The 21,057-nt window shown below is 44.0% G+C and overlaps 1 protein-coding gene across 1 annotated transcript in view; it reads right to left on the reverse strand.

Moving 5' to 3' along the window:
- Positions 1 to 18,581, reverse strand: part of LOC147697254 (pyruvate dehydrogenase E1 component subunit alpha, somatic form, mitochondrial-like) — a 369,725-nt gene extending 351,144 nt beyond the window's left edge. Inside the window, exon 1 of the mRNA XM_086933319.1 lies at positions 18,464 to 18,581. Coding sequence (XP_086789445.1) covers positions 18,464 to 18,553 — 90 coding nt within the window. The 5' untranslated portion in view covers positions 18,554 to 18,581. The remainder of the gene's footprint in view (positions 1 to 18,463) is intronic.
- Positions 18,582 to 21,057: the final 2,476 nt, after the last annotated feature.

Here is a 21,057-nt window from a genome sequence, read left to right on the forward strand (position 1 = left end):
AAATGTATCTTTTCAATTTATAAAAACATTACTGGAATATTAATTGTAATATATAAAATTTAATGAAAAAAATCGAAATTTAAAAAAACATTTTTATTTGTTACTTGAGTATTAATTTCATATAAATCATTTTCAAATTTAAAATTAAAATTGAAAAAATATACCTTAATACATACTTACGTTATAAAGACTTGCGTTGTAATGACATCTGCGTTGTAATGGCATGCGTTGTAAAGTCATGCTTTGTAAAAGCACTTGCGTTGTAAAAGTTGCGTTGTAATGGTAGTGCGTTGTAAAAGTTGCGTTGTAAAGGATGTTCCCCGGTGACAAGCTGCCTGTTTCATTGCTTATGAACACCAATACAAAGTAAAAAAATAATTACAATGAATTTGATCAAACATCAGTCCTCACTGAGGACCTTAATAGACTGAATAACATCTCACAAAAAGACAAAACAAGAAAGTCAAAAAAGACTACTGCTCACAAGTATCAATTTTACAACTTTTCAGATACTTGTGTATTGCAGTGAGTGTATTATATATGGTATAAAATACCCCCTTCTACTCACTACAAGGATATTTCAAGTAAATGAGAAGTTCCATGCCCATATAGAGGCATGAGCCACAGGCTGAGTGCCTTTATTGGTCACAGAACTCAGAGGTGACTTGGACTTGCAATATCCTTGTAATGTACAGTAAGGAGGTATTTTATTCCATTTGATATGTGGGGTTTTATCCTCCTTCTATAAACACATTCAGTGGCCTACAAGTTTCCATATATTATGTGTGACACCTTCTTCTGATCCTGCCATTTTAGCCTAGAGCACCTTGCAAGTTGGGATTTACAATTTTGAAACAAAATGTTTTGTCTCAGAATGCAACATGCTGGGGGCATTGTTGATGGTGTGACACATGGTTTCAGGCCCCTTTACAGTTGTTCTTCGACAATCTCCAGAAATTAGCAGACCTGGCCCATCCTAAAAACAAATCCCATTACTTTAATGTGTGAAAGGTAGAGAAACAAAAAACGAATTCCTTTAGACTGCACCCCTGAAAGAAATGTTTTTCATTTCTTAGAAAGACCATCTCCATGCACTCCTACAGGTTAGCTTGGGCAGCCTTCATTCCTCTCTGGACATAATGAGGCACGTTGAAAGAAGAATTTAAGGGCCATATGTAGCAACACAATACCCCATAGACACAGAATTGGCAAAACCGTTTGATACAACAGTGAAGTGACAGTTTATTTTTAAAACTTGCTTGCTTGGGCTCATGCTCGCCAACTTCCTTCAAGCAGAGTGAAGGTCGTTGTGCCTCAGCGTTGCGAAGTCAAAAGCAGCTTGTAAAGTATATATAACAAAGTATGTGCTGCACAGAGCAGAACGCACTGTGTTTGCGCTGTGTACAACGCAGTTCGCACAATGCCATGCAGCAAAAACTTTGTGCTTCAGTTTATAAAGCAGGTGTAGTGTAAGAGCACTGAAGCTTGTGCAAATAGTGCTTTCAGTGTGCACGTTGCACTGTGTCCCTCCCTGGCTCCCTTACATATAAGCGGCCATGCGGCCCTCAAGAAACGCTCCATTGCCCAATCCTAGCTCCTGCTCTACTAAGTAGACAACAGATATGTGTAAACGTGTTGACAAGACCGGCAGGATGTATTGTAATGTTTGACCAAAAATGTTGATTCCTACAGTATGCCCGTCATGAATTCATGTTTCTTTTCAGTTGCATGTTGAAATGTGGAACTAAAAGTGGTGCTTAACATTTAGACGTATTGCAACCTTGATCAGAAGTCTTATTTTTATTTCGACTGTTGCAGGTCACTGTTCTTGTTTTGGTTATGGTCTCAAAACAAAGCAATTCTTAAGTTTTAGGTTTGGCCTAGAGAAGCTGCCAGCCTCATATTTGCTAAAAAACAAATGATATATCATATAGCATTGTAAAATTGTGTTTTTCTAGCATTCAGAGAACCCATTTTGTTTTGCTCAGTTCTATGATACTCATGTAAGAGAGGACTGTACAATAGAATAGATGGCCTTTGATAAACTATTTTTTTATTTACTGTCAACAAGCTTGGAACGCAACATGGTGCAAGGCGTGCTCAAGAGACAGCACCCATGATTTTCCATAGCATGCTAGCTCAGCCAAAATATGCTATTTATGGATAAAATAGCTCTGATTGGTTCTGTATGTAGCAATTTTGGAAATACCCAACTATTACAAGTTAAGGCACGTGGGTCACCATTATGTATTTGCTAATCATGTACTATTAATCTCTTCTGATAGGATCGTTTGTGTGTGTTTCTATATATATATACTCACTGAAAAAAACATAGGTTTCAGGCAGGTTATAGTTAGAAATTAGCATCTAAAAATCCTTAGAAATTCATTAAAAAAACATAGGTTTCAGGGGCGTTATAGTTAGTTGGACATTTCACTTGTACCAAACCATAGAAATTCCCCCGTTATAGTTATTTCAGCTAACTATAACTCGCACGCCCGCAGTGCACTGCTGATGACGTCACATATTTCATTACTCATGACGTGGTCAGTGACATCACTCATGACATCACTGATGACATCTCAAATGGTATGGAAATGGTATTGCTGTTGTGGTTTCTTCCCCCTGTGTGCTTGGCCTTTGTGGCCTTGGTTATTTCCTGAGTGATCTGTCACGGGAAGGCTAATTGAATTGTTGGGTGACTGATGTGGATTCAGAGATGGTGTTCCTTCTTAGGGTCGCCTCCGGTACTGGGGTCCAGGGGAATCGGTGCCAGTGGTGTGCCGCTGTCAGTGGTGGCTCGCTGAGGGTGGTGAGGTGGGCAGGGGCACTCTGGGGGTGTAGTGGAGTCTGACATACGATGGACAGGAGTAAGGTAATTAATTAAATAAATAAAACTATGTACCCTGCGCGCTGCATCGCCAACTCGGCGATGCAGTGCGCAGGGTAAATAGTTTTATTTATTTAATTACTTACCTTACTCCTGTCCGTTGTATGTCAGACTCCACTAACGCCCCACCCTGCCCCTCCCCTGCTCGCCACGCTGCAGCACTCCCTCAGCGAGCCGCCATTGGCTGCTGTGCCTGATTCATGGCCTGGGTCAGTGGTGCCCACTGACGCAGCCGGTGGGGCTGTTGGGGCAGGTTATTGCCTCTGTGATTTATCTTGGCCAGGGTCAGACAGTAGTGGTCCATCCGGTGCAGCAGGCAGGGGGTGCGCTGCTAGGTTTATACCTATCGCCTCCCACGGCCTGGATTCCTTGTGTCTATATCTTTCGCTGGGTCCCGGATGCCTCCGGTTGTCCCCAGGGGATGTTTGCCCTGGATTTAATTGGTGGGTGACGTGTGCTGTTTTAGTGTGTTATATATGTTGTACCTTATGCGTTAACTTCATTATTTTAGTTTCATTATTTTGCACCTTGCTTAAGATTTGCGGCCAGATGTAGGTAAACTCCAATTTACCACTTCTTACATACCGAATCATACCGATTCGGTATTTAAGAAGTGGTAAATTGGAGGGGGGGAGATGTGGGTATTTCAGAATCGGTAAATACCGAATCTGTAAGATTCGGTATTTACCGATTCTGTAAATACCGAATCGGTATCCCCCATTGATTCCTATGGGCCTTGAAGCCCATAGGAATCAATGTGCATTACCGAATCGGTATTTACCGATTCGGTAATTACCGATTGCTGCAAGGGTGCAGGGGGTGTCACTTTGACACCCTCTAGCACCCCCAATACTGCCTTGTGTGCCATGTGGCACACAGACATGCCCTAAGGGCATGTCTGTCTGTCACATGGCATAGGTGTGCATGCACACATGTGCATGCACACCTGGATTCGGTATTTTAACACCCAATTGGATTGGGTGTTAAAATACCGAATCTGAAGGGCCTGTGGGACTGAAAGTAGTCCCACCTACATCCCGAATTTTAGAACTCGGTAGACTTACCGATTCGGTATTTTTCAAATTCGGTAATTTTACCGAATTGGTAAAATACCGAATCGGACAAAAAAAGGTCCCCTACATCTCAAAAGGCCAAATACCGGTCGGAAACGGCCGAATTCGGCCGTTTCCGACCGGTATTGGCCACCTACATCGGGCCCTTGGTGTTTTATATGATCATTGTGAGGCCTTTTAAATTGGGGTGTTCTTGACATTTTTGCCGAACAGACAAAATTATGCTGCTATTTTCACCATGAAGTTGTCTGTATTGTTGTTGTTCAATTGACATTTGCTCTCTTGTAATCAATGACGACTTATTAGTATATGATACCTTCCGGGCTAGAAGACTTCGTAATATTCCTGTTATATTGAACCTTAGGATGTGCACAAAGGGGAGGAGTAATATCACAGCTTTATTTCAATTTCTCTCATATAATACTGATTTGTTTATATCAAGGAATGGCATTTTCTGCCATCATGAGCGGCTTATCAAGTAAATCAAGCCTATCTCTCATGAATCAATAACCAGTTCCTCATAAATCAAATTTTGACATATGTAATCCTTAAACAAATAGTCAAAAAATCAAACAAGTCTAAAGAAAACAGGCAATCAAGTCGGCGTTTTGGTCTTTGTTCAAGTTTTTCTTTCAGACCATCTTCAGGACAATATATTACTGCATTTGGAATGTACCCCATGGAAAGACACAATACATATTATTCATTATATGTCATTTCCCTTCTGTTGATCTCTAAAAAAGGATAACCCGTGTCTTCAAGAAAATATATAGTGCTCCCAAGAAAAAATTAGAAGGAGCACTACATAATTTTTTCTTGGGACCGAAACGTCGACTTGATTGCCTGTTTTCTTTAGACTTGTTTGATTTTTTGACTATTGTTTAAGGATTACATATGTCAAAATTTGATTTATGAGGAACTGGTTATTGATTCATGAGAGATAGGCTTGATTTACTTTTACCTTGCTCATGTTTTTATCCTGCATCTATTTCAATGACAATTTTATGTATATACCCTATTCAATACATCTATAAATTTTGATAAGATATTCCCGTTTTGTGCTCTGTCTTCTTTGTTTAGCAGTTACATATATATGAACTGTATGTGCGATTCATTTCATTTGATTGTTGGTTAGAATCATTCAACCAGCCATACGAAGACCACCTCAAAGATTCTCAAACGAAATCCCTTGTTGGCACTTTATATTTGTTCATACTATTGTTACCCAAGCCTCCAAGGGTCTATTGGGGTTTCCCTTTGATTTGTTCCTATACCAAGAAAGCATCAGAACGAGAGCATCAATTGCCAATGGCACCACCAGCAGCTCCAGCGGCACATGCAGGTCCAACCTCCACGCCACCCAAGCAACAAGTAGAGGCTAGAGAGGGCTGCTCGTGCTTCACACCATCAAAGGTTTGGGGGTGCAAGCTGGCTCTGTTTCTTCAAAAAGTACCCGGTGGGCATTAAGTGCTGGTTACCGTCTGATGCCGCACAAACGGCATACCACTGACAAAGAAAACTAACCTTTCGCTGTTTCTTGGCTACAAATGAAGAATGTGCCCCATCACTGAAATTCTGACAAGGACGGGATACACTGACCTCATCACCCTCACTGTCATGCAGTTCTAGCTGAGAGATGTTGCTGGGACATCCATTCGAGCGCACCTCACTTCCAACCTACAATGTTTATTGCCCCAGACAGAACTATAAGCACCAAGAGTTATCCATGCTACTGTACTGCTCATGGTACCTGCGGAGTTCATAAGCTATGAACATTTAGTGACAAAATGACTTTGGATTACATGACTTGCCTGGAGGGCAAAGGGACTATGTCGAGTAAAAAGTGAACGATGCTGCAAAGTTATAGGTATCATGTCATCCAGTATTTGTGCACACCTGCTCCAAAGGTGCTTCGTAGATAATGACTTTTAGAGTAATAGGGTACATCACATTTTACCATCTGCAGCTTTAAAGTACATACACCTACATGAAAGTTTCATTACCTGTCAGATGAGAAATTGGTGTCAAGAAGAGGGTGTTACAAAGTTTCAAGTTTAGGCATAGCCTTAGGATAAGTGCATATCAGATATAAACATAGGCCCTTAAATAGGATGAGTATGATGCTGTAAATTTACTCAGCCAATTCACCTGGAGTCTGGCCTCAGGGTGTTTCATAGGTGCCCGAGTAATTACTTTATTGTTTGATTAATAAAAATCATTACAATGGTGGACGTGCAAACAATATAAACATATGTCATGAATGGTTATTAAAATATTTGCATTTAGACCGTCATAATGAGGTTAAAAAGTAAGATTTAATCGGGGAACAATTTTAAAAATCCTAAAAACCTATTGTTAAAAGTGGTTGAAATCCATGGTTCTCCATTCCAGTTTTTCCGTCTAATCAAACCACATGCAGATATTTGCTATTGAGAATTACAACTAATAACTTTGATGGTGTAGTTCATAGTTCGTGGTAGGGGTCCTGGGGTTTACAGTCCGTTTGTGTAATAAACCCCCTGCATACAACAACTCAGCAATTCCAGGGATGCACGCGGGGGACAAGTCAATTCTACTCCGGAACCATTGTCGGCTGTATTTGTGTAGTACAGGGGACTATGCAAGTCGGAAATAATACAACAGGAGTTAGCCGTTGATGGTTTGCAGGGTCTCGCAACTTGCAAATTTTCTTGCTGTTCTTGTGACAAACTTGGTGATCCTGATGTTGAGCTGTGGATTGTCCGGGTTCATAGATGCAAGGATAGCCTGACGGCGTGTACGAATACCAAGTTTGTTCCATTCGTTCTTTAACAATATCCTCCGGTCGTCTTGAGCTGCAGGGCAGAGGCATACCACGTGCGCAATTGTTTCTGGACTGCTCCCACATCCTCTGCACGTTACTTTTGAATTTGTGCTTCGCCATCTTGGCAAGTGGTACAGGAATGGCCATTCACCCATCCTGAGGGCCAAAAATCTTTTTTTCCACAGCACTGAGTAGGTGCATGACAGGTGTGGACCCGTGATCCCTGCCTTAAAACCTGATACGACTGACCAGGCGTGCTTGACTTCGACCAATTGTGCTCTGTCCGAATGAAAGGACCAGAGACGGGCGTTTCTTTTGATACGGGATATGAGTGCCTGCTGCTGTGGATTGGAAGTCCAAAATTCTTCTATATCAAGAAGTTTTAAGGAGTCCTGCAAGTAAAGCCTGTGTGTGCTGCCAATTTGCCCGGCTGAAATATCCAGCCACAAGAGGGCCTCCAGGCTTCCCTCTCTGGAGCTGCGCAGCTTGTTGCACAGCCTGATGTAAGCTCCACGCCCGGTTGCTTGGTGGTCTTGAAGACGAAGTTCAAGACGTACTTGGGCAGGGGAGGAGGATTTGGGTAAGTTCAGGACCTGTTTAAATACTCTTGTTATTATTTTGTTCACATGACTGTTGTCTTTCCCCAGCATGATCTCCTGGCTGTAAGTGAGAAAATTGACGATTTTTGCCTTCATTGCAGTTATAAGTGGGGCTAGACTAGGACCTGTCAGATGTTTTGCAAGAGTCTTAAATGCCACCTGAATTTTCAGGGCTTTAGCTTCGGCCTCGTCTTTGTGTTTCGAGAATGTTCCACTTGGGTCCAGGTTGACTCCCAAGTACTTATAGGAAAGGGCTCTGTCAACGTCTTTGCTGTTGTATTGCCATCCGCCACCTTGGTATTTTCTTTGCCCAAAAGTCATTGCCCTGGTCTTGGTTAGGCTCAGTTCCAGATCGTTTTCGACAGTATATAAGGACAGCTGATCAAGTAGTCTCTGCAAGCCCACCCTGGAGTGACTAAGCAGAAGCAGGTCGTCCGCGTACAATAGGTTACTGACTCTTGTCCCAGCGAGCTTTGGAGGATGGGAGTTAACTTTGTCAAGTAACTCTGACAGATCAGAAATGAAGAGGTTGAAGAGTAGGGGCGCCAGCACATAACCCTTTTGACTCCACGGGTTGTGTGTATTTTTCTAGAGATGTGTGATCCATCCCCGAGTTTTATGCAAATCCATGTGTTGGAATGTAGTGCGATTATGGCTTGTAATAGCGTTGGTGGAATCCCCCTTTTCTGCAGTTTGAGCCATAATCTTTTTCTGAGAACACGGTCGAAGGCGGCCTTGAAGTCTACAAAACAGCCATGCATCAGTGTTCCTGAGGTGGACACTTTATCCAACAGGACAGAGATTGCGAGTAGGTTTGTTATGGTGCCTGATTTTTGCACAAATCCCGTCTGATTGAAAGGTATAAGATGTTTTTTTGCGACCCAGGACGCCAAATCCTGAAGAAGTAATTTAGCGAAGTATTTCGATCCACGTCCAGTAGGGTGATCATCCTGTAATTTTTTGGGTCCGATCTCTTACCACCTTTGTAGATTGGATGTATAATGGCTCCTTGCCATGATTCCGGTAAAACCGAGTTGATCCGGCAGTGGGAAAAAAGCAGAGCCAACTTGTTTGCCCAGAATTCTGTTCCTGTTTAAACAGAGACGGGGGTAGACCGTTTGGCCCTGGCGCTCCATCTGAGCGACCCTCTGTTATAATTCTGGCGATTATTCCTGTGGTTGTTTCTTGGTTTGTAGGAGCGGTTTGTGGTGTTTCAATGGGCTGTGACAGAGGTTTCGTGTTGGTTGTCATTGTGGCCCTTATGTGTAATTTGGCGTGCATTCTTGATGTCTTCACGCCGATTGTACTGGCTTGTTGGTCAATTCTGGGTTGTAGAGCGATGGCTGATGGTCTAATCAATGGGGTTTCTTTTTCTGGTTCGTCAAAATGTGTTGTTTGATAGGAGACCCAGTCAGTTTCAGAGATATTTGCGCTGCTTTGTCCTCGTTTGCGTGTTTTAGAGTTGACTAGTGACCAAAAAGACTTTGGATTTCCATTTTTGCTTGCATGTATCATTTTTAGCCAGAACTGCTCAGATCGCTTCATTTTCTCAATTGATATTGCTTTTCGAAGTCCTTTTTGAGCTTTTTTGAAGTTGTTTAGGTTGTTATCTACACCTGGGAACCCACGTGTCTGTCTTAAGGCGCTGTTACGTGCTGATTTTAGTTTCTTGATTTCGCCGGTTCTTATAGCCTGATTTCCTTTTTCAGTTTTTCGTGCGATTTTTGGAAATTTCTTAAGCAGGGCCCGAGAGAAGGCTTCCCATGATTTAATGGGCTGTAGCGTGTCGATACTTGTGCAATAATGCTGAGATCTACTTTGGCTCATTATTGCTGGAATGGTTGAGTCAGTCCATTTCAACCGTTTAAGATTTTCAGTGTAGTTACCTTCTGTGGTCTGGCTGGTCACCGCATGATGAGTTAGGTGGAATGACAAGGTGATCACTTGGGGGAGATGGTCACTGTCTCCTCGAACTGCTATTGCATAATTCTCAATGAAGGGGAGGATTTCCTTACTACACATAGTGTAGTCTAGAAACGAATGGGTTCGACCATTTGATCTTGTCCAGTTAGGGGGATTGTCCGTGGGGAAACGACCGTTTATAATTGTGTAGCCCAAAGCAGTAAGTTGTAGCACCATGTATTCGCCAAGTTTGCTATGTTTATTGCCAGCAGGTTTTGTTTGTTCCATCGTGTCTTGCCATGGTACGTCGAATTCTTCCGGGACTTCCTGAAAAAGATTTGTATTATAGTCCCCGGAGACTATACAGGCCGGTCTTTTGTAGTTGCTTTGTGTGTTACACAGAACCTGAATTATATGGTTAAACTTCGTTTTTTTCTCCCTGTTGCTTGATGGAATATAAATGTTGATTAGGATCAGTTGTTCTGTCTGTTTAGAGTTGTTAATCAATACGCCAGAAATCCAGTCTTCTTCAAATGTCAGTTGTTTTATATTAACTTTTAACTTGGTTGAAATGTAGATTGTAAGGCCGCCACTGGGTCCGCCGGGCTTGTGCGACTTCTGGGCGGGTGTTCTATACTCCAGGTATCCTTCTAATGGAAGGCTAACCAAGGACCATGTTTCCTGCAGAAGTATAACCTCGTGATCTTTAAGAAAATGTATCACGTCTGGGGATTGAAGTTTTGATGAGAGGCCGTTGATGTTCCATGAACAAATTAGGAGACCTGGTTGAGTTCAGTTGTGATTACCGCCGTCCAGGGCCGCTGGCAGCCAGGCCCAGTCCATTTCTGTAGTTTTTGCCTCCTTAGTTTTTGGGTAAATCACCCTTGCTGGGGAACAGCCTTTGGCTGAACTTAAGTCTGAGAGTGATTGTGGTCACTGGTTATCTGGTATGACCGAGGGTATTGCCAGGACCGAAGGGTACCGCGGTTCGTCTTGCTGGACGACTTTAATGCCCCATTTGTTGAATAGGGCTGACCTTGATGTTACTTCCTCCTTCAGTGCTACAGTTGAAAAGGTGATTAAGGTTGATTCTGTGAACTGATTGCTCCTCATCGGCTTAAACTCAATTGAAATTATGTCGCTGGATTCAATATGACTCAATTCAGGGGTACATTGAAAGAGTTTCAAAATGTTCCCTCTGTTTAAAATGTCATGAGGTACTTGACTGTAATATTCTGGAACAAATAACAGTTTGTTATTTGAATTGTTTGGCGGGGAGTTCTGACAAGGAGTCTTATGGTTATCTTTGACCATTGTTTGGGATAGGTCAATTCTTCTGTGAATGTAGGGCAATTGTAGCCTGTGTTCCGTGTATTCGCCAGTGGGCTTGTGGTTGTCTTCGACCCTAAGTTGCAGTAGGTCAGTTTTCCTTGGTATGTATGGCGATTGTTGCTTATTTCCCCCGTCTTCACCTCGGGGATCATAATCGGTTTTGTTGGATAAAGACTTGCCCGTTTGTGATGTTTCCGGGTTCTTGAGTAGTGTTATCTGTATGCTCTCCTTACATCTTGGCCTATACTCATTGTTGTGCTGCTCATTGGTTTCCTTATCTTGGTTTGCAATTGATATTCTTACTGCATTCATTAGGACTGTCGGGTCGTCTGGTCCAGTCTTGGTGACATGGAATAGTTTTTCAGACTTCAAGACCTTACCCTCTACATCCAAGGTCAAAGGCTGTGAAGGTTTGGCTGGATCTTCTTTCCTGAGCCCGGTTTGATCATAGCATTTTTTGCTGGTGACGGGGCTCTTATCGCCTTGTCGGTAAATGCTATAGATGGTTGTGTTGGAGATTTTTGTGGCGATGCGGAGATACTGTCTGAGCTTGCGGTGCTGGTTGAACTAGATTGTGTCTTACCCTTTTCGGTGAGTGCTGAGTTGCTTATCGTATTTGGCTGTGCTGAGCTATGTTTGTTGCTTTTTTCCGTAATCTCTTCCTTTCTCTTTTGCTCAGGTGTTGTTTTTCGGGGGGTTTATTCTAGGCATGGGCGGATTTTGCGGATCCACGATCCGCGGATTTTGCGGATTTGCGGATCCGCGGATTTGGGGCGGGGCGGGGCTTCCATGCGAGTGCACATGCCTCTTGTGAGGCCTCTATCCAGCATCACAGCTTATTTTCCACGGTAGAGTTGGGTAAGAAGGCACACCTGTCCCTCAACGACGCTCACGATTGTTTTTGGGCTAATGAATGAGTCACTGAATTTGAGCATCAACTAGTTCGAGCGACCATGTGTGTGTTACTATGCAATCGCCCCGACGGGTGCAGGGGTCCCTTGAGTGAGCTGTCCATCATAGTGGGTGAATGGCGGGCAGACGGTGCAAACCGCGAGTGTGTGGGCGGGGCCAAATGGGCAGGGCTACCATGCGCGGTCAACATGCTTCTTGTGTGTATAAAAGGTCAGAAAAAGATCAGTTCAGCAGATGAAGAGAAAGAAACCCCTGGTCACAAGAACAGCACGGGTATTGTGCTCGTGAAAGTCAAGGATGCAAAAGCCTCTATCCAGCATCACAGCTGATTTTCCACGGTTGATTTGTGAAGAAGGCACACCTGCCTTGACGACGCTACAGGAAGGGCATGTTGTAACTATTTTAGGATGGCGCCGGCAAGCTGCCAGCGCCATCCTAAAATACTTACTAAATTAGCTTCAACAGGAAGCTCTAATAGATAAAATCGAGCACCTGCTCGATTTTATCTATTAGAGCTTCCTGTTGAAGCTAACTTAGTAACTATTTTAGGATGGCGCTGGCAGCTTGCCGGCGCCATCCTAAAATAGTTACAACAGGTTCAACTTTTGCCCCTGGAATAATCCGCCGCTTGCGGATTTGCCAATTCTCGGTAAATTCGCGGATCGCGAATTTACCGAAAATTCGCAAAATCCGCGAGCGGAACGGATTTTCCGCTAATACTTAGTTTATTCATTAATCCCGTGCCCGGACAGGGCTCTCTATCGTCCACGGTTTGCAGTAACTCGGATGTAAGTGGTTTGTCTAAACTCTGCGTGATATTATTTTTGTTTTTTAGTTTGGTCGGTAAAAAGATGTCGTACTCCTTGGCTGCCACTCGTTTATCTTGATTGTCTGGGAACGGAAGTACTGCAGGATCGTCTGACGGTCGAATGTCGATTTTTGCTGAGGTTGCCTTCGGATTTTTACCGTGCTTGTTATAATTTGTGCTTTCGTCGTTGGCTTCCTGGGTAGTTACCTTTGTTGGGTGTAAACCTGACAGATATGGTTGTACTTGTGAACCCGGTGGAAATTTCTTTATTTCTGTCAGAACCAATGAAAGAAACTGCGGAAGTGTAGACAGACTATCGATTATTGGTGAACAGCAGCATATTGCTTGGGTCAAATTGGCTTTGGATTGTGCTTTGGTTATTAGGGTATTCAAGCCTTCTAATTTATTGTCTATCCCGGCTGTGTATGCTGCTAGTGTGTTTAAAAGTTCAACTTGAATGTCAAGTTTATCTGAATGGTAGTTTAATGCAGTCACTGTGGATTGTAATGTTTGTAGAAGCTGGGACCAGATGATGGTGGATTCAACGGCTGCTGGGTCTTGGGCTTCTTTTGCAGTGCTTGTTTTGTAGTGATCTGTCTCAAAGAAGGATAGATCCAAAAGGGAGTGGTCGTTTGGCTCATCTGTCTTTATTCCAGGTGATTCATGATGGACAAGGATAGGTGGTGTTGTAGGTGTTAACGACTTGATATTACCTGAAAGGATTCTGGTCCATTGAGCTGCTTTGGTAGTGGATTCTATTTTGTTTACGGGAGAGCCCCTGCTATATGGGTTTGTTCCCTGCTGGATGGGTGAGCTCGGAAAAGGTGAGGAATCGTCGCTTGAGATGGATATTGGTGGTGAGCGCTGATCCTTGGTAGGTTGTAGCGCTTGTTGTAATGGCAGGGGTGTATTTCCTGGCCCGGTGTCTAGCCTTGGCGTGTTAATCCCGGGTATGGGTGGTACTTCCCTTGTTGAAAGACCATCTGGGGATGTGATGATAGCCTGGTTTTGCATATGATCATGAACCACTGCCTGTACTCTGATCTGAGCTGGTTTGAAATCAGTGGAGATTTGAGGCAGCTGTATAGGTTGTAACAATGTTCCGACGGGGTTGGTTAGGACTTGAACTTTGTCTCCTTGTTTCTTAAAGAAGTCTTTAAGGGTCCTCTTTTTTGCGTCGTTGGTAGTTTCGTCCGGCGTGTTATACTGTGGAGTTGAGGGCGGTTGTGGCGTTTTAGTCATAATACAGTCTATAGGGTCGGGTCTGTGTTCGGGATCCTGCAGGTGGATTGATGATGAAGGTGACGCCGGGGGGTGGAGTTGTGCTGTCTCCAATTCCTCTAATGAATCTGTAGATTCCTTTTTCAACTTCTTGCGTTTTTTCCGATCTCTTTTTTCAACCTTTCCGACCGCATTATAATTTGGACCGCAGAGAAGTAGTGAAGTTGAAGTTGAGTGGCGGCTCTGTCCTCTATCCTTTGCCCTTTGTCACTTTGTTGGTTTTTGTTTTCTTTATTTGGTGCTGGGGCTATTAGGCGCTTCTAAGCACTCCTTCCTTCCCTGCTATGGTTTACTAGGATTCTTGGGATTCTTGGGGGTTGACCACTGGTTGTTAGAGAGTGGTAGGTAGTGTCAGGTAGTGTCAGGAGGCTCGCGGTGGGAATGGCGCCGAGCGGAGCACACAGGGGGGACCACGGGCAAGCCGGACCTGGTCAGACAGCCCTCCGGACAGCCCCCCGGGCTCTTACTCTGCAGCCGCCTCTTTCGGCGGCCACACTCGCATCTTGACTCTGACTTGCGTCCTCTGCCCCTCTCCCACACGTCGGGCGCTGCCTCACCTCTCCTCTCCTCACCTCTGCCTCTATCGAGCTGCGGAGCTGACGAGCAGAGCGGGGCAGGGAGAGCTCGGATGATCGGTTCCTACCTCGACGGACAGGACAGGACTGGATTACTGCTGCAGGCTCTCTGAAGGAAAATTACGCCGTCTGCCGCCTGCACCCGCCACTTCGCCTCTCTGCTTCTTGCTCGTTCGCCTGCTCACTCCACCTCTCACACGTGGACCGGTGGAGGGTCAGCAGACCGCTGCCGGCTCAGGCTCAGGCTCGGGGGGTTCGCGGACTCAGCGGGTGGGGGTAGAGTGAGCCTCGCTGCAGGTTACTGCAGGTCCGCCAAGTCAGCTGGGAAATCGCTGGGCAATCGAGGGAAGCCCCCAAGGGCCGCCGGATCCCCTTCCGGGCGCCTTGCTCTGGGTTATTGGGTTATTGAGGGACCCGGCGACTTTCCAGTAGCTCCGGGGATCAAGACGCTGCACAAACGCTGCACAAACGCTGTGGCAGCTGTGGACGCAGCTCCGGTAGCTCCGTAGCTCTCGTGGCTCTTGTGGCACTGCTGGGGCTTACTGCGCCTCTCTGCTGCTACATGCTGGAGTAAGACTGGGGGTCCAAGGATTGCAGGACTGCAGGACTTCCTAGTATCGTTGTTTCATAGGTGTGATTTTTGTAAAAAGGCTATGTCAACTCTATGTCTATTCATGTAGACTATCACTTGCCGCACTTTGAGCAGATTGTTTAGGCCTTGTATGTTCCAGGACAATAGTTTAAGGGGCCACACCTAGAGAGTGGAAAGCTGATAATTGCAGCTCAGTGTTTTGGATAATTTTGGTCCCTAACATGTGCCGATATTTGGTGTTGAGCCTGTGTGCAAGCAGTGCCCATTGTAAATTGGAAAATGCCCGTTGTGGGTATACTGCCACTGGATTGGTTCCCCCCTCTGGCTACCCAAACTTGTGAGAGAATAATAATTCACCCTTCACCCTACTTTACAACTGAAATTTAGTCCTACGGGCCATGTAGTGGAGTGGTGTGGCTCACTGGTTAGAGGCGGCAGACCCGGAAGCTGAGGACGGCCCGGGACCAGGGTTCAATTCCCGAGGCGGCAGAGTCGTGAACCAGGGTCAGCGGACTCGATAATTCTCGCCTCGATGCCTACTCTAACCAGGGATCACACTCTGCAACTCTGGGCATTAGCTTGCCTCATCTCCACACCGGCCCCCACATATGCCGGGGATGCCTGGTTTCACCTCGGAGATACCCAGTAGGGACCATCTCACAGGGAAAGCCAGGACGGGTTCCATGGCGGTCTACAGCGCAGAGATACCCCATGTGGGGTGATTCATGCGCTTTACAAGACATCATTACATTACATTACATTACATGTAAGAATGGCTATTTGTGGGGAATTTTCACCTGCGAGAAAGTAGCACGGTGATGCTAGCTCGGGAAGACCTGGTTGCTAGGAGGCCAACTGCATGGTAGCAAATACACTACATCGTTCAGTCGACTGTCAGGAGGTGCAGGCTATGAATGGCCCATGTTGGTGATACAGCTTGGCGGGGTAAGGGAGGGAATACTATTCGCACCGCCATCTTTACTGTAACCAGAATAAACAATGGTATTGCCATCACCCCATTACCATCACCATTACCATACTATTGCCACAATCAATACAACCACTACCATTACCACCTCCACTCTCATCACAACCACAAGTACTACTAGCACCAGAGTTACCACCACCATCAGCACTGCTACCACCATCATTACCTGTGCACTATCATTAGTACAGTATTACCACCACTACTACATTTACCACAACACATGCTGCCACCATTACCACCATAACTACCACCACAATCAATACCTCCACCACCAATATCACCACCAACGCTACCATCACCACCACCATTATCAGCACACTGCCATTATTAACAGAACAATACCACCACCACATTTGCTACCACTCTCATTGCAACTGCTGCTATTGCCAACAACACAATTGCCACCTCTCCGCCAATATCACTGCAAGGAACCACCATTACCACCAGCACCAATATTACTACCACAACCACCACATTCCCACCAGAATTGCTCTCATTAACACCACCATTTCAAGCACTCTGCCATAGCTAATCGACCATTACCACTGTCATGATTCCTCCACTTTAGTTCCGCTGTGACTTTGTCATTTGCTAATGCTTGTTGTGACTTTGCCATTTGTCTGTACCAATGCTTGTTGCAGACTATGCTGCTATCAAGGCCTTTTGTCCCTCCTCAGCTCCAGTAGGTTACCTGAGAGCTGGAATCTGGAAACTTCTTCCTGAAGCCTTTAAATAGTGACCACACCCTGTTCTCAGTCCTGGTTATTGAGAACTGAGTGTTAGTTGCAGCTGTTCCTGTTCTCCAGTTTCAGAAAAGAAGATTCTGGTTGCAGTAGGGAGACTTCTGATGTCGTTCCACAGGTTGTAGATCTTCTCCCAGCCTCTCCAGTTACAATCAGGTAGAATTGTTCCTTTTTTAAATGACAGCATCGTGTAAGGAAATACGTGCTGGTCGTGTCATTTTGCATATTTAAAGACAGTTTCATATTGTGCTGATGCCCTCTTCAGGCATTTACATGTTTGGTGATTTTGGCATTCTGGCACAATGCACAGAAGCGCTTTAGGGCATTTACAGATTTGGTGATTTAGCACTTTGGTACATTGCGCTGAAGCGCTCTTTGGATGCTTGCATATTAATGACTTTGGCATTCTGACACATCGCGCAAAAGCGCTCTTTGGGCATTTACAGATCTGCATATTTGGACTCAGTGCATCGCGCTTCCCAGACATTTATACTTGTACTTTGATATATACCGCTGAAGCGCTTTCTTGGGCATTTGACTATTAATCTGCCTCATTACCATATGGTATGTGTTGTATATTGCAGAAAGGTTGTTGAAAGTAGCACTGTGATGTTTAACAGTGTTTTAACACACTTCTTTATGGAACAGAGTGTTTAAAAGCCTAGTGGCTCTTTCTATGAATGTGTGCTTTGTCTAGAACATGGTAGTTTATGCATTTGCCATAACATTGTATCCTTGAGAATTATAGGAACAGAAATTGCCAGAGAAGTCTGAAAAGACGTACATAACGACTGTTCTATACATAAACTGCTTTTCATTTATAGGTATGTTGTCGTTGTCTAATTCATGCTAAATAAAATTTTAAAGTTTACAAAGCAATACGGAAGGTTAATCAAGAATAACGTCTCTTTCCAGGGATCCCTCTCCGCAGTATCCCCCTAAATCCCTTCTCCCCATCTAGCCACTTTGACACTCAGTGCAATTACGCTTGAGTCAAGGCTGCTTGAAGTTGGGCTTCTTGACTGTACTGCTCCTGATGAACCCAACAGACTCTTATCAGATCTGACAACCACTACCACCGTGACCACCCTTGCTACCACCACCATTGCCGCCATTGCTATTGCCACAACTACAACCACCATTACCACCAATACTATTACCAGCCACCACCATTTACATCTTCATTATCACAACCGCAACACTATAACCCCAATACCATTTCACCCCATTAACACCAACACCAGAACTACATCGGACACTGTCATTACCGCCCCAGCCATTACCAGCACCACTGCATCACCACCAACATTGCTGCAACTGCTATTATCACCACAATTAACAGCAAAACGAAGAACAGCATTACTTGTTCACCACCATCCTCACTGCCACCAACAGTTACTACCATTGCCCCCACTGCCATTACAACCACGTATACCATTTTTATCACCACCAGTACCACCACCTTTATCTCTACCCCAAGTACTAACACCACCAATGCTAGCAACAAAATTACCATAACCATCATTAACACCATTGTCTTCACAACCATTAACTTCACCATATCCATAATTGTCTCTTCCACCTCCATTGCCATAAACACCATCATTACTACCTTCATTACTATCACCACCACTTTCACAACACTAGTCTACATTTCACCATCACCTCCACCATTACTATCCCCACCATTGCCATCAACACCGTAGCCATAATCACATTTATTACCACTAACACCACTTTTACCACTGCCACCACAACTCCATTACTACCACCCCATTACCTCCACCATTATTGATTCCACAACAATTTCTAGTACCATGAACACAACCATCATTATAGGAAGCCCATCACTACCAACGCTTTTGCCATAATTAACACCACCAGCATTACCCTTACCAACATTTCCACCACCACTTCTGAATGCAGTGTGAACTTTAAGTAATGCATTCTTGAACTTATAAATACCTGACCGTTAGACAGATGGCAGGGTCCACGAATAAAATTTTGTGTGTACAACTCTTCTGACTTCAGATTCATTTCACGGATGGTCTTCATCCTTTTGTAGTACAGTAGGCCCTCATCCCTAGTCATTGTGACATGCACTGGAGGCTCTTCTTCCAAACAATGAAGGTCAGCTTTCTGCAAGAAAACATTTAACCAATCACGTTGTGAAACTCCTGTCAAAAAAATTGCTGAAACATATTACTTGTAGTAACACATGACTTGTGTAATCTTCATACTGTGATTTCGAAGTAATGTGGCAGACACCTATCATTTGGTAGCCCACTACTCAATATGTCAGAAATGGCACCATCCAGTGATTTTTCTCAGCAGGCATAGTAAGTCTTTGTCTTAGTTACTTTACATGCCTGTCTATTGTTTGGGCTCAGTAAAAGATAGTGTTCCTTTATTTAGCAACAGTTTTATATAATAGATACGATCAAATGGTGACTAAGGACAGTTTCCTATACACAGATTACAATACACAGTAAAAATAAATAATATATAATAAAATATACTAAAAAGTAATGTTATATACATATTATACTATATAATATACTCTTTTTATTAAACGTCATAGGACGGAGCTGCCTTAATGAATGAAGTGCCACAAACTAGGTTCACACCATTTTATGAAGGCCAGCATAGAATATTTGGTCAAATTTTCCTGTTTTTGTGACTAGTCTGGCACCTGTAAGAAGGGTTGCTATGAAGGGAGCTGGTTGCTGTCACTGGTTCTGCGAAGGAGGCACTACAGGTCCAAAGCAGGCTCTGGCCAGAAATGCTGGCCAACCCCTTGCCACTTCAAAACCTTGAAGCAAAAACTCCTTATAACTAGCGCGTTTTTGAGAAGGGAATCCCCCTCTCACACATAGATAAACACTTTAGGGCGTGTAGACACATAGTCTGAATCACACACCCACTAGTTTTAATTGCACACACCTTTTAATCTGTCCTGAAGAAAGCCAGCATATTCATAAGGCACTGGCTGAAACATGTTGGCCCATCAAAGGATGTGGGAGGTCGTAACTCGCCTCTAACATCCCACAGCCTTATTTTTAACCGCTGGCGGTGGCCCAGGTATTACAGTTTAATTCACCTTCGGGTACTGGGACCTCCGCCAAGCCGTTTTAAATTCACATTCAAACCACCCTTCACCGCACACTCAGCAATATACCTGCTCCGCTGTAATCAGGCGTCGAAGCACACCCGGGACACGCTAGGTGTCACTGGGTGGGCCCGATGATGAAGAATGCCACCAACTAGGTTGGTGGGTGAGGGCTTCATGAGCACACCTACCAGGTGTCACTACCCCTTGACGAAACAAAACTGAGTCACTTAGATTTAAATACTAAATCTTGTTAATCCTCCCTCAACTTTAGCTAGTCTCTTTTTGATTAAACTCTACACACTGCTGTCTAGGAATACCATACCTAAGAATAGGAAATTGCCATAGCTTTAGTCTCAACTAAATGAGGGGGATTGAACTAGCTTCAAATATGGACCTGGGATAAAAGGGTTAAATCCACAAAGGATGCAAATCAACTGAGGACTATTCCATGTATCCTCTTTCTATGTGTTGGGATTTTAGGAGAGTCATACTTTGCTATGTCAAGTAGTATGAGGATGCAAGAGTCACCCTTATCAAGGATGCAACAGGGATTATCAACTATTTCTAAAATTTCTGTCTCGCTGCTGCATTCTGGCATGAATCCTGATTTGAGATGATCTAGAGATGCTGGTTTTCCTCAATTAAGTGTTCAACCTCGGTCTGCAGGGCACTCTATAATATTTATGCCAGGAAATGAAGATTAAAAAAATTGTATTCAGGTCAGAGGAGTCTGCCCATTTGTTTAATTACTACGAGTCCTAACCAATTAAAAAAAATATAGGATTATTCTTTACGATAAAGAGATATTAATCAAGGTTTACTAGTAAGGTTTGACATGGGGGCTAACTTCCTTGAAAACTGTGGCAGGAATAGAGTCAGTAAAATTGGAGTTTTGTTTACTTTGAGTCAACTGATTTGTGCAATTGTAGTAGCTTGATGCTTTTGAAGGAGGACCATTATATCCCAACTATTTATGTGGGGGGTTTGTAATATACTATTTGAAGGAGGAGGTTAGGCGAATTCTATCTTTATCTTATCAATAAAGAAGGCTGAGAACTCCTCACTTCTTTCTTTGGAGATAGCTAAGACCATATCTAGCGTTTGGGCAAGTGTTCCTCTGTTTTCATATAGGATTCTAAGAAATATATTATGCCTGGTTGATGGACGATGTTTTGTATACAAAAAGAGCACGTTTCATTGGCGAGACTCAGAGCTGATATGTCATTACTGGCCATTAGCCCGATCTGCCATGAGAATGCATGGTTAAATGTGGGAAATGTAATTAGTGATACTTTGGGCAAAAAGTCATTTCAAAGCTTACAACCTTTAAGAGGCCGATGCTTTTTAAATTTGCAAACCTTGGAGCTGGTGAGAATCTGCTATTTATTAGGGAAGAAGGCTTTGGGCAGTGCCTGGTGCCCTGACCCAGGGGCCATGCCCTAGGCAT

This window comes from Lissotriton vulgaris, chromosome 8, assembly GCF_964263255.1.
Source record: "Lissotriton vulgaris chromosome 8, aLisVul1.2, whole genome shotgun sequence".
In the NCBI taxonomy this organism is placed as follows: domain Eukaryota; kingdom Metazoa; phylum Chordata; class Amphibia; order Caudata; family Salamandridae; genus Lissotriton; species Lissotriton vulgaris.